The sequence below is a fragment of the Lynx rufus genome, unplaced genomic scaffold (assembly GCF_022079265.1).
Source record: "Lynx rufus isolate CCGP_SWC_20201006 ecotype Redwood Valley unplaced genomic scaffold, mLynRuf1.p SCAF_11, whole genome shotgun sequence".
Lineage (NCBI taxonomy): Eukaryota > Metazoa > Chordata > Mammalia > Carnivora > Felidae > Lynx > Lynx rufus.
The window spans coordinates 3,226,147-3,240,628 of NW_025814825.1; the positions used below are offsets into that span (position 1 = coordinate 3,226,147).

Sequence of the window (14,482 nt, forward strand, 5' to 3'; positions counted from 1 at the left end):
TAGTTTAAGAGATTTTCTATGGTAAGGCTTTATCTCAGAGTCTCCTTTATCTGTTTACCTTGTACTATTGAATGGAATTATGTCTGCTGCAAATGGGTCTGTTCATAAGTCTTTGGAAACTAGCTATGGGTTTGACCTATTAAGAGTTCTGGTTTATAGTTGTACTCATGGAAAACATCAAAAAGGAAATAGTATGACAAATATATCTTACGTGATCTTTGCCATCTTTCTCGCCTTGAAAAATTCAAATTTCATGTATGGTGATCTTGTCTTTCCACACTCTACTCTTTTCTTCCTTGTGCCTTAAATTGTTCTCCTTTCTAGCTTCTTTTAAATCCTCTACACAGCCCCTGACTTTCCCAGAGTGCAAGCCCCCTGATGTCCTGAAGTGCCTCTCATATACTGACCTCTAAACTAAAAACCAATATGGAGGGTTGCAGGGGGTGGCAGCAGAAGGGAGTGAAGATGGTTGAAACATACGAACTTCCAGTTATAAAGTAAGTCGGTCCTGGGAATACATACACATCATGGTGACTTAGTTAATAATACTGGATCAAGTATTTGAAAGCTGCTAAGAGAGTGACTATGTGTGGTGATGGATGTTAACTTGATTTATTATGGTCATCATTACTTTGTATACCTGAAACTAACATGTAATATGTCAATTACCTCTCACCTTAATAAAAAAAAAAAAGAGTAAGGGATGCTGGGAAGCTTGCACATATGCACATAGGACATGCAGGCTGATTGGGCTCACAACTAATCTGAGCCTTGGCAGAACACCTTGTGATTAATCCTCTGCAAACAGAGGACAGAAACTTGTGGGGAGGTGTTTGAAGCCATCTGCCTCTTACCTCCCTATCCCACCTAATATGATAGGCTGTAATAAGGTAATTTCTCATTGTCTCTTGTTTCCAATGAGGTCTGACACTTCCTGCCCCACCCTCCTTGGAATAAGCTGCAGAGCATGAAATCACTTAGCTGCAGTCTGACACAGTCGACCCCCTGCAATGCAGCATCCCACAGCATCCCACAACTACAGTAGAACCTTTTGTTCTGGTGTTGTCCTTATTGGTATGGAGGACAAAGATGGTGGGAAGTTGCTACCTGTCACTGCCCATGTAAGTAATAAACTGAATCTAAATGTAGCCGCTTGAATCTTTATCAGTAGAATCAGTAAGATGTTGGCCTTGGCCTTGGCTTGTGTAAAAGAGCAAAGAAGATGAAAAGAAGAACGGTTCCCTGCTTTGCACAAAATGACTTCTTTTCCCCAATGTTCCCTATACTAAAGATTACCCAAGGTGGGTATTTTATATCAAATTACAGAGGCCCCTGAATTATAGGAATCATTCAAAGGGTCCACACGAATGAGGAGATGCATTCTTCTAGGATTAGAGCCTTGGCTTCCACCAGAATCCTTGGGGGATTTTTGACCTCGAAATAACCATCATTCTACAGAGTCATTATCTAGTGTATTCAGCAAATACACTGATTCTTATTAGTAAGGCACAATATTAGAGACTGGATATGGAAGCAAAAACAAAAAGAACTAAGCCTTATTTCTGCACAGAGATTACCTAGTAAGCCATGTATCTGGCCACTTGCATGGGCGGGCCTTCTGGACCCAGTCACATGATACATAACTCTTCCTTTTTTTTTCTGGGTTATTTGCAAACAATTTTTTGCAAACTGCGTTACTTGCAAACATCTCCCTATCACTCCCGTTTCTAGCCCCTTACCATCCCTCAAATACAATATAAACTTCCTAAAAGCAGATACTGCCCAAGAGAACTTTCTGCAATGACAGGCACTGTTCAATACGTTGGCCACTGAGGTGAGCCACTCAGGTATGGCTGCTGAGCACCTGAGGTGTGGTTATTGTGACTGAAGAATTGAACTGATTTTTACTTAATTTTAACTAATTTTAATTTAAATAATCTTATGTAGCTAGGGGCTATACCATTAGCGTAACTTCTAAGTAGTCATAGCAAGGTTCCATTTGCCCCAGTGATATGGTTGGGAGACACCACATTCATTTCTTTAAGTTCTGGTTCCCATTGTACATGCTAACGCTGTGGTATGTAAGAACAACTTTACAGTAGATGTGAACAAACATGTAAACATTAAAAAAATTATTACATATTCATTTCAACTTCAGCTTTAAAAAAATCTAAGATTTGTTGATTTTTAAAAAATATTCTCTTTCTTTTAACTTCTATATGAGTGACAACTGAAGAATAGCCTAGAACTGGGTGCCGTCAATGGGAAAGCCTAAAGATGTCTTTCTTTTACATAACGTCTAAGTTCCTACTCCTCACTGTTCTGGACCAACAAGTTACGTTAGACAGATGGAGTTCATTAAGCTTCACTCTGAATCCTTAATACATCGAAGTCCTTTCAGCTACTAAAACTAGATATTATTTGCATGGGGGTCTGGAAAGCATTAAATTGTTTCCAACTAAGGTCAACTATATTATTTGTAGCCATCAGTATACCCTACGTGTTAAATATAGGAAGTGTTAGAAAAACACATGCCTCAGAAGTCTAAAATTATATGAATGTACCTAGCACAACCCAAACAAAACAGCAACCAGCAAACAAACTGCTTTTCAAATCAAGATTTTTTTCTTCAAACCCAGTGAAAGTTCTCCAGTTACTTCATGCATTACACAAACTTAGTTAAAGGAAAGAAATTCCTTAAGTACTCAATTTTGCATTAAGTCACATTTCTTTTCATACATTCAGTTACTTGCTAATTTTCTAAGAATTACAAAAACGATTTTCTAATGCAGAGCAGGAAAAAAATAAGCACATTGCAGCACATCACAGCACAGCACAGCACAATGCTGAAGAAAATAAAAATCAGAAAATGAGTCAGGGAAGGGCAGAAAAACACTGTAAAAGTGACATATCTTCTTACCTGATCTTGGGACTAATTTAAAGTATTTTTAGAAAAACACAGGAGAAGTAGAAAGCAAAAAAATCAGACAGGGAAAAAAGAAAAAAATGTTATGGTTGAATGAGTTACACACTTAATGTATTCCTTTTTAAATGTTACACTCAGAATATTTGGTAATACTCTAACAATACTTTAAGAAATATATCAGTGTTATAGTTTTGTCTTGGTTTTTTGTTTTTTGTTTTTGTTTTTGTTTTTTTTTTGCAGATTTGCCTCTGAGCATAACATGACTTGCCAATGTAAAAAAAAAATGAGTTACATATAATAGCAACAAATAATAACGGGTGCAATCAAAACCAGAAGTGTGAAAGCCTTAGGAAAATATGCTGGTGTCATCTCTCCCTGAATGTCAGCCTCTATAATTTTCTATATACAAATGATTGACTCACAAAATGCAGCTTTTACATATCATCTGAGGAAGAGAATCAGCTAGTTATTGGATTACAAAAGCTATTAAACCTCTAAGTAGAATTTTCCCTTGAGATCCTTTGAGACTCTGTATGTTTTTCAGTTTAACTCATGGCTCTGCATGATTACACGAGATATTAAATATTTTTAAACAGTTATTTTCCTCTTCTTATTAATGATCCCCTGTTACACTGAGATCTTAAGGACTTTTATAAATATATTTATAAAGCAAAAATTCTATGAAGTTACATAAGGTTCCAAGTTGTATTAATAAAAAGTCTAGCTCAAAGAAAAATCAATTCAGTATCTAAACTTGGCCACATCAACAACACTGAGAATAAACTCCCAGGCTTACTTTGTGGGAAGTGCCATTTACTATTAGACAATGAAACTTTTTACAACAGATCCTTAAACTATAGGAAAATGTCCCCAGGGTTCTAGCTTAGAAAGTTTAATTATTAGCTTTAAAATAACGTGACTGTCAGCAAACATGTGTTAAACCAACCAGGGAAAAGAAGTCCCCAGATTCTGGACAAGGTCCTGTTTCTTTCAACCAGTGTCAGGTAAGTTTGAGCCAAGGTTTTTCACATGCAAAAGTTTTATACTTCAGTTTTAAAGGCTGAATTTGCTACCATTCCTGTCCATGACTTTGGGTAAGTCATTGCAACGCTCCTAACGTGTCCATAGTAAACAAAGTAATGCCACAGTTTTAGAGAGATACCCAAACACTTGGTAGACAATTCTAATAAGCTATATGTAATCTTTTTTTAGAATGCTCTCTTAAGTTTCAATCATGAATTATTCTTTCAGTGTTAGAGAACAGTGAACAATCAATACAACTATTTCATACTTAGTGGAAAATAAGATTTTTCTTTCACTATGGAACAAAATTTAATTTTTAAACATGGAGACCACACTGACTCTCCCAGTTTTATCAGTGAGCTCTTTTGCCATCATGCTTGAAGCATGACTGCAAGGTGGGGAAAAAAGAACCAACACTCAACATGTTCAATCACGTAAAACCAAGGACGGAGAAACCACAAAAGAAAACAGCAGAGCATGTATACCAGAGTTGAGAACATTTGAGAACATTCTACCAAATTCACATCCTCATCCAAAGAGCACATTTGGGGATAATGTGAACAATGAAAATGATTTTGGTTTATGACAAATCATGGTTGTATTAAGGTAACTATGAAAAACAGCACCAATAAAATACCTGGCAGAACGGGCCCCAAGACTAAAGCCCATGTAGCCCTCTGCAGGGAGAGAGTCATCGCCCAGCTCCTTGAGGTCCTGGGGCCCCAGGTATTTGTCCGTGTCACCTGTCATTGCGTCCTCACCTGTGGATGGACAAAGCAAACCACAATCAGAAGCTTCCCTTTTGAAAATGCATTTGTTGTGGGGAAAACCACTCCTTTGATCACCAGCAAATCACTCATTTTCTCATAATCCCCTACCCCCTGGATAATATCTGTAACTGCCATTTAGAAGGAAAAAGCATAGGTAGAGGTTAGTCCGTAATTTCAAGAGTGAATTTAAGTAGCGAAAGAGCTCCTGGTGTTAAGTTTTCCATATTAAAATGTCTCCCCTGTCTCATTTCCCCTCCTCAAGCCCCGGCTGACTAGAAGGCTGACTAGAACGGTGGATCTTTTACTTCGGTTAGCTTTCCATGCCTCACTATGACAAGGGCAGCTCGTCTGAATGGACGTGGATTGCAAAATAAGAGCCACCTCTCCATTACCGTTCTGGAAAATCATATATGGGAAGGGAATGGACTTTCTTTTTCAAAATGGTCTTCTCACACACAGGATTCCAGTTCGGGGCTTATGGAAGAAACTAGCAAGTTATTTAATCTGAACTATTACTGCTTAACTGGAAAACCTTGAAACACATCAATTTTGAACTGTTTCTACACCAATCACAGTAACAGCTCAGTCCAGCTGCCCCAGGGCTGGAACCCTACTTGGGAAGGAGCTCTACTTTCTGTAGAGACCAAATGTAGAGACCAGCAGTTTGAAAGGACTGATATAAATTGCTCTTTGCCCATCAATACAAAGAGTTAATTTCGTAAAACTTTTACTAGCTACATATGCACAGCATGACCTCACGGAAAAACCACATTCCAAGAGTGACAGAGCAGGTTTTTCAAATGCCTTTTGCCCCCTGGGACGTTTCCCATCCTTTTCAAAAGGTATCACAGACTGTGGAAAAGTTCATTCGGCAAACAGGCAAACCTATCTCCTTTTTATGACTCTCCTTGTCTTTCTGGACACAAGCGTGTCTGGCTGAGAGAGATCTCAAAAGCATGTATGTTATGTTTTCTCAAAGGTAAATGATTCATCTGTTCCAGCTATATTTTCCAATTCCTTCATTTGGTACCATTTATAATTTCCATTCATTTAAACCCAGGAAACCACAGAGCTTAGCTTTTAAACTACCAATCAAGTCTAAAAATACACTGTCAACTACTGTTTTTGCAAATATAAAAACTAAACAGATCTGTTTTCTACTACTACCCGGTACCAAGAGATTATTTTAAGTAACTATTCACAGCTGGGCTATTTGCACATTCACTGCACATGAAACAAAAACAGCACACACCAAGTACAACTTAAAGAAAGAGCTTACTCTGCGGTAAAGCCATTTCCACCAGGCGGGGCTGATCAAATGTTTTCCTGATGTTTCCAGGAATTCCTTAGGCAGTGATTTAGAATATACCTCCGAATCAGCCCAAACAAACCGACCCCTGGGGGTGTATTCACGTCTTCACCACCACCGCAGGGTCCTGCTCAGCATCTTTGTCTTCTCGTAGGCAGTGGAGGACTTACACATCTTTTTCTACTCATCAGAGTGCAAAGATTTTCGATCTTTCAGACCAGAAAAAATAAAAATAAAAAAGAGCAAAACCTGGCTACACTTAATTGAGAAGACCCTTTTGATCACTCTGCAGACATCCTTTCAAAGCTCCTTCTGATTGGACCAAGAACTCCGCTGGCAAGCCTCTAGCAGGACCGAATGGTGACATAAATGCAAGCCCTTGAGTTATTTGTATGTAAATATGAGGACTGCTCCAGTGTAGACTTTCGGTAATTTGATACCAATGCCCGGTGCCTAACCGGGTAACCGAGACCGCCTTAAATCTAGGGAGAGCCAGCGAGCGGGGTGCTGCGTTTAGTCAGGAGGTGACTCTTCTCCAACATGAATGAAGAAACGGCCAAGCCAGGTAGAAGAAAAAACAGAAGAAAACAAAGAAATGGCCCAGGCGGGGAGTGGCAGGGAGCTCCAGGCAAACTTTCAACTTTGTTCTCAGCTGGGAACACCGGGAGCCCTGGTTATTTATGGTCCCTGTCAGGTGGAAGGAGGGGAAAAAAAGAGCCAGAGGGAGGGCCTGCCCTTGAGCTGAGGTGCTGAAACTGTGGGGCTGCGGGAAGCCACAGCGGTTCCAGAAGCTCTCCGAGAAGCGCCTGAGAGAGTACATGGATCTCCACTGCTTTTTGTCAAGAGTTGGAAGAAAGGAGCAGAAGGAAAAAGCAAGTGAATGTCTGCTTTATTTTGGGCATAAGTTCTTTTGACTCTTTAACCCACTCAAAGGAACTAACTGGTCATCCCTCCACCACCCCCCCCTCCCCCGCCCCCTTGAGAAGGCTCTGGAGAGAGCTCCCAGCAGAGAGGAAGAAGCATTTGCTGCGAAGGGCAGGAAACAGCCCGGAGGAGGCACTGCTGTCACTTTGCTGTTATGGTGTTTCCCTCTCTCTGGGACTCCTGGTCTCTCTCTGGGTCTCCCGGCCTCCCTTCCCAGCTGCTCCACCCTGTCTGTGTTGGCAAGTGGAGGAGAAAACTAGCAGGAATTCTGCATCCTCCATTTGGGTACACTAGAGAGGCAATTTCAATTTCTTTTTTCCCAGAATAGCTGGAAAATGAGGTTAGAGAGTAAGTAAAGGGTTTTGAACGGTCTTGCTGAAATCAGTGGCATATGGTACTTTTTTCTGATTGGGTCTCTATCTCTTGGGTTGTTATCTAAAGATACAGAAATTTGAATCTGTAGAACTGATGAAGTGGGGTACAGATTTATTTTTCCTGGATAAATGCCTCAATCAATGAATCAATGGCTCATCTAATATTAAGACAATTGGAGACCTGGTGCTTTAATTTGATGAGACTGACTGTAGTCAGCACTGTAATTATGCCGCGATAGAAGGAAAGCCATTTATAATGCCTGGTACATATTGAAAAATACTCCCAAGCAAAAGAAAAAATTTCAGTTTTGCAAAGAATGGAAGGGGAAGTCATGGTTAGAATGGATAAAAGGGCTAAACATTAATCTGTTTTCCACATCTGCACTTAAAATCCAAACTGCTTAGCGAAACCTCATTCAATGACTGTCGCTCATTCAAGCTCCCTAACAAGGGCTGCAGCGAACAAGTTCCTTCCTTTTGACTTCTTGGCCAGTCTTTCTCTTTCTCTGGCCACTCCTCCACACCTGTTGCCCTTCTGTCAAACAGAATTATTTCAGTCCCTAGAATTCCTGAAACACTTTAGACTTTGAACCACCACATAGGGTGCACTCTTGATGGAACCTTCACCCCTCTACTTCTCCAATCTTTGACTCTAAAATTCCTCCCATCCTGTACTCACCATCTTAAGTTAGTGGTTCTGCATGTGGGCTTCCCTTATCAGAGTGTACTGCCGGTGAAAACATCTGTTTAGTCTCTCCCACTGAAGAGTGAGATCCCCTAGATTAGGAACCAAATTTTCCTGAGCCTGGCATATTGCAAATGCCCAATAAATATTTTTGGATTTCATCATCGCTTTTATTAAAGAGTATGGTTTAAAAAAATAGACTCTTAAATACAGAGAGCAAACTGGTGGTTACCAGAGAGGAGGTGAGTAGGGGGATGGGCGAGGAAAATAAAGAGGTAGGTGATGTGCTCGTCTCTGCATCTATGTGCCTTGGCAATGGCAACATAGCACTCTTCTGACATGTCAAACTTGATGGCTGGTATACAGTTAAATGGTAATAAGGTTAAGTTTCTATTCTTCTTTGCCCATCTTTCTTAAACTTCAAAAATGGTCACTATGAAACCAAAAGAAGCCCAGAGTTGAAATGGGGTGAGAGCTGTCAATATATTTGGCCAAAGATTTATTAAAATAGCCTTACCACATGGTGAAAACATTTCTCAAAAGGCATGGCAAGTAGAAACAAAGGCAATGGTATTATTTTAAAGCAGTTTTGCACAGTTGGTGCTCTGGATTCAAATCCAGGCTTCGTCATTTACTAATTAGCTGACCTTTGGAGCACTGTTTACCCTGAGTCACAGTTTCAACCTTTACAAAACTGGGATAATAACGCTGCCTTCCAGCCGAAGCCTTCTTGTGGGGAATTAAGTGAAATAATGCACGGAAAAAGGACTTAATCTGCTCTGTTAGTGTTATTCTGTAACACAGCTTTGTCTAGTGCCCAAATATCTGAATTCATGAACTCATGTAGTTAGCATTTAGATTGCTAGTATTGATAGTGGTAAAGGCAAAATCCAACCACAGCAGCAAATGTCTCTGCTTTGTACCATGTAACACAAGGCCTGGCTCATAGGGACTCAACAAATATTTGTTGATTGATTCAGTGAATGAATAATAATAGAAAAAACTCACTCTCCTTTCAATAAACAAAATATTCTATAATTTTGTATACCAAAACTTCAAAAAGCATGACATGAATTGTGTTGGGTGACTTGTTAACTGTCTCTAATCCCAAAAATATTTTGATTGGTAGTAGCTTCTGACCAACATGCCCAAATGTAGATAAGCTAACAAAGGTAATTCTATGACTGGACAGCTCTGTTATAATATCAAACATATTTAGTTGAAATATATATATACACACACACACACACACACACACACACATATATATGTGTGTGTGTGTGTGTGTGTGTGTGTGTGTGTGTATATGAGAACCATGTCTCTTATATTCATGTGTACTGCCTTTAAATGAATTTGGGCTGGGTCAAGTTTTGAACAATAAAGTGCAGGGGAAGTGATTTTGCATGCCATTTCAGTTTTAGTTCAAGGAAACTTTGCAGTTTCTTCTTGAGTCTCTTTCAAATACTAGTTTGGGGGAAGCCAATCCCAGTGTAAGAAATTTGACTACCATGAGACCACCATGATGTAAAGAAAGTCAAGGTGGCCGTAAGGAGAGGCAGCATGGAAAGAGACAGAGAGAGGCCCAGTTAGTGCTCAGATGTTCCATTCGTCCTAGTGGGGTTGATAGACTATGAATGAAGATACCACATTGAACATTCTGCCATATTACTCCCACCCCAGCTGCTATCTGACTGTAATCTCAGCAAAGATCTCAAGAATCCAGCTGAACCTAATGAATCCACACAACCATGGGAGATGAATAATTAAAATATTGAGTTTAGAGGTAGGTTGTCACAGTGTAGTAAGCAGTGAAAACAGAGAGGAATGAGAAATGACAAGGTCCAAAAGTCGGCCAAAGAGGTCACACGCTGATTGCTTAATGCATCCCTAGTGAATTAAGAGTTAGTTCTGTAGTGTGCTACTCAATTAGCACAGACCAAGTCCAGGAAGACCACACTGGTAAATGCCACTAGAGGAAGCCTCATCTATTTAGTATTGACTTTGTGCCTCTTAAAATTATGAGCACTGAAGTTCACATTGTTAATCCATTTCTGATAATAAAATACCAGAGACTGGAAATGTAATGTTTAAAGAAGAACACAAAACACCCCAATCTATTGTGATCCCACCATTCACCAAATAATAAAAGCTGTTCAGAGGATTTCACTTCAATTTTCCAGCTATCTCCTCTTCCTGGTCCTCCTATCATGACTAGGTTAAGAAAAAAGTTTCTCATACCACAATGAACCTTTCAAAGATCCACACCCTTTGACTACCAGGAAATCATGCAAAATAGAATCAAGAACAAAGGAGAGAAAGAAAGAATATATAAAATGATTATCAGGACTGTAGTTGGTCAGATAGCTGTATCCTCATTTCTTTCTTTCTTTCCATCATTCATCTATCTCTATCTATTACCTACCTACCTACCTACCTACCTACCTACCTACCTACCTACCTATTTTCAGGTTTGTAAGTAATCTCTACACCCAACATAGGGCTCAAACTCACAATCCCAAGCTCAACAGTTGCATGTCCCACTGACTGAGCCAGCCAGGCACCCCAGCCCTCATTCTTTTTAGATTCCAAATCAATGGTTCAGGTCAGCATGTGGTGGAATATACCGAACCCAATTCCTTGCAATCTTTCATTGTGCCCACTAATATCCTTTTTATGCTGAATAGAGGAAACAGTTCTTGGCCTGATATTTGAAAGTGTTTCATATGCCCTAGGAGTTCTTTTCTTCTTTCTTTTTTTACATGTAACTTTTTTTCTAATGTTTTCGATGTTAAGATCATCACCAAGGAATACTTTTGTTGCTTTTCTAGGGGTTGAAAGTTGTTTTCCCATCTGTCTGGAGACAAGAATCATAAAGAAATTTCCTTAAGGTAAGTGTACCAAATTATATTGTCTGAAACTTTGCTCAGAAGTGCTTTATTCCCCTGCTACGAAATGCAGAATTTTCTTCTCTAGGTATGTATTTTGTAAACTTATAGAGTTGCAAGTAACAATACATAACACCTTCAAATGAATTGATAGTAGAAACCTTCAAATTACATGGGATTACAAAAAAGCTAGATCAGAAAGAATACAGAGGAACATAGTACCTATGCTCTAGTGATTTATTAGGAGTTGGTTTCTTAACAGAACTTAGCAAATGGTTTTGTAGGCAACTAGTTAATGATCAAAACTTAGGCTTATATTTAGCACACTTATTCTGAAAAAAAGTGATTTTTTTGATCATCACATAGCAAAGAGAAGAAATGAAAACTTTTGGGAAAATAAATCCTTTACGCATTTCTAGTCTACATTACAGAACAATAGAGTGAGATCACACCATTATAGTCAACACTTTATCTACTGAGCATTTACTATGTTCCAGGCACTGTATGGTGCTTTGTAAGTATGATCTGAAGCAATTCTCAAATCCACCTTATAAAATAGAATCATTGTCTCCCTTTCAATATAAAGAAAACCCAGTTCACAATGGTAAATAACCCAAGATCACTTAGAATATGAGAAAAACTGGATTCAAAATCAGTTGGTCTGACTACAGAGCCCTACTTTTAACTATTGTAATACACTATGTTATTGAACAACTACTACAAGAAATTGGTAACCAAAATGTAAGGTCCATGAGGGCAAAGTTTTGTCTGTTTTGGTCCATATCCAGTGCCCAGAACAATGCCTGGCACATAGTTGGTGCTCAATAAATCTGTGCAATGAAAATTCAGTGATTGCCTTTGGAGATAGCAACTATATTACTGGAGTGAGGAGAAGGAGGGAGACTTACTTTTCACCGTAAACTCTTGTACCTTGGGAATTTTATACCATGTGCATCTATCACCTATTCAAAAAATGAATAAAATTAACAAAATAAAACAAAACAAAATACAGGGACTGCAGATAAATCAGATAGGCTGTGTTCCATACAGCAGAACTGGTATTTGGACATACACAGGTCTGCCAGGTAGATAATAAGATGTGTATGTGCACCAGCAAATATTTGGCAAATGTGGAGAGAAAACTTAGTTACGATATTCAACCTTACTATTTAAGAGATGGACCAGAAAAAATAAAATAACAAGGCAAGAGGAAGGAGATACACATTATTAATGTGGTACTTCTAGCAGCTTCCCATTGTTCTAAAATGGTGGTTCTCAACCTGTAGGATGCATTATAATCACCTGAAAATTTACAATTACACAAGTTCCCAAGTTCTGGTCCTAATCACTTCTGGTCCAAAATCACACTGTGATAACCACTGTTTTAAAGGATGCTTACAAATAAATGACAGTTATCTAATGGCAGTATTGATTCTGCAGAATTAAGTGTCTATTTTCCTGGTGGGAATTTCTAGAGTAATTGACATAGCTTCAGCAACTGAATTCAAAGAATTGAGTGCAGTGTTTCTAAATTGCCATGTGTATGTTTGCATCATCCGAGAACCTTGTAGAACTGTAGATGTTGATTCCACAGGTCTGAGGCAGGCCCTGAGATCCTGCATGTATAACAAGCTCCCAGGTGACGCAAACCACACTTTGGGCAGTGAGACAGTAGAGCCCCAGACTAGGATCTGCTATGAGTAAAGCCAACTACTGCCTTTGAGGCATTCTGTCTCCGATAAAGAAGCTAAGACCAAGACACAAACAATAATAGAAATACTATACTACTCCTCCTGCTGGTTATGCTTTACTCAGTGCTTTGCATGTGTGAGGCACTGTGCTAACCGAGCACTTCATATGCACTTATACGCATGTCTCATTTACTTCTCAACCCCACAAAGCAAATGCTCTTACTTCCCTTTTCTAGATGAAGACACAGATATGGAAAGGTTCCGTTATTTTTCAAAGCTCACATGTCTAGTTAGTGGTAGAGTCTGGATTAGAACCCACACAGTTAGGTGGCAGAGCCCAAGCTCTTCACCACCACACCAGTGTCAGAGGATGTGCAAGAGAAATGACGAAAGTATCCAAGAGCTCACAGGAAGAGGGCATCACATTGGACTGGGGAGACGTGGCAGATGTTGAATGGAGGTGTGTGAGTAAAGACAAGCAGAGAGGAGTGGAAGTGGGAAGTCGGCCATCCCAGCCAGTGGATGTGGCATGACAGGGAAAGGATGGGAATGTTCTGAGAACAGCAAGCAGCCAATTTTACTAAAGTGAGAGTCAACTGAGTTGTGGGAAGTGATGGCCATGTTGGGCCATGTTTTTCGGGTCTCTGAAGTTGGATTATAGAATAACCATTGCGATCCAAGTGACAAGCAACTGTATGTCCACTGTATGTCCATCAGTGGGTGAAAATGCAATCATTTTATTTGACCCCCCCCCCCCCGCCCCACACACACAGAAACTGGAGACCCAAACCCTGAAAGTTCTCCCTCTTCCTCTCATCTTCTCCCACCCTAATTCTTTTTTTTTTTGGGGGGTGAAAATGCAATCACTTTATTTGACCCCCCCCCACACACACACACACAAACTGGAGACCCAAACCCTCTTCCCCTCATCTTCTCCCACCCTAATTCTTTTTTTTAATGTTTATTTATTTACTTTGAGAGAAAGAGTGAGAAACTGTAAGAGTGGGGGGCGGGGTGGGCAGAGAGAGAGAGAGAGAGAGAGAGAGAGAGAGAGAGAGAGAGAGAAGCTAGCTATAGGGCTCGATCTCACGAACCTCGAGATCATGACCTGAGCTGAAATCAAGAGTCAGGATGCTTAGCCAACCAAGCCACCCAGGAACCCCTCTCCCATTCTAATTCTAATCCTATAGCAGTAAGCAGGATTCACTGATAGTTGCCTCTGTTTCATAAAAACAAGAAAAAAAAAAAGACTCAGCTGTTTATTGAGCACCTACTATATGCTGGTCACTGTTCTACATGCTTAGTATGTTATTTCTTTTCATCTTCTCAGCAATTCCATGTGCTATAATTAACCATTTAGAGATGAGACAAATAAGACTCAGCATATTTTATTTTTTGAAGGTTCAAATAAGGGACATAAAATACAGATAACTTTGAAGAGAAAACAGTTTCCATCAATGCAAAGCATTAATCAAAAGATGTCTGTCTCCCCTCATGTTTAGACAATAAATTTTCAGCATGGAGAATCCAAATGACTATATTTTGCTCACAAGTCTTTTCTCTCCTTCCCCTGATATTTTTAGTCTCAGAAAAAGCGAGGGAGCGGGAAACGCACGGAAGAGGAGTGTGGTAATAGTAGAAGCCTGATGCACTCAGTCTCGTTCTCAGTGTCTGATTCGATCCCAGAGTTACACAATGAGCAATGGGAAGTTACTCAGATTCCAGATCTGCACGTATTTCACCTTTCATTTTGTAGTTTGGGGCAAGAGCTTGGATTAAGCAAGGTTTCCTGTGAATATCTGACAGACTGATAAAGAGGGAGTGACATACGGCTCGTGCAATTGCTCCACGCAGGTGAAGAGGTCGTGTGTGTGGCACAGGCTCTTCTGTGTTAG

General features: G+C 39.7%; 1 protein-coding gene across 2 annotated transcripts in view; it reads right to left on the reverse strand.

Annotated features, from left to right (window-relative positions):
• ANK3 (ankyrin 3) overlaps positions 1-14,482 on the reverse strand; it is a 322,298-nt gene that overhangs the window by 85,582 nt on the left and 222,234 nt on the right. Inside the window, exons 1-2 of one of the 2 annotated variants that reach the window (XM_047071803.1) lie at positions 5,999-6,014; positions 4,587-4,710 (exon numbers count right to left, since the gene is read on the reverse strand). In XM_047071803.1, the coding sequence (XP_046927759.1) occupies positions 4,587-4,710; positions 5,999-6,014 (140 nt within the window). Of the gene's footprint in view, positions 1-4,586; positions 4,711-5,998; positions 6,015-14,482 lie in introns of those variants that run through there. The other variant, XM_047071796.1, reaches the window with a different exon arrangement.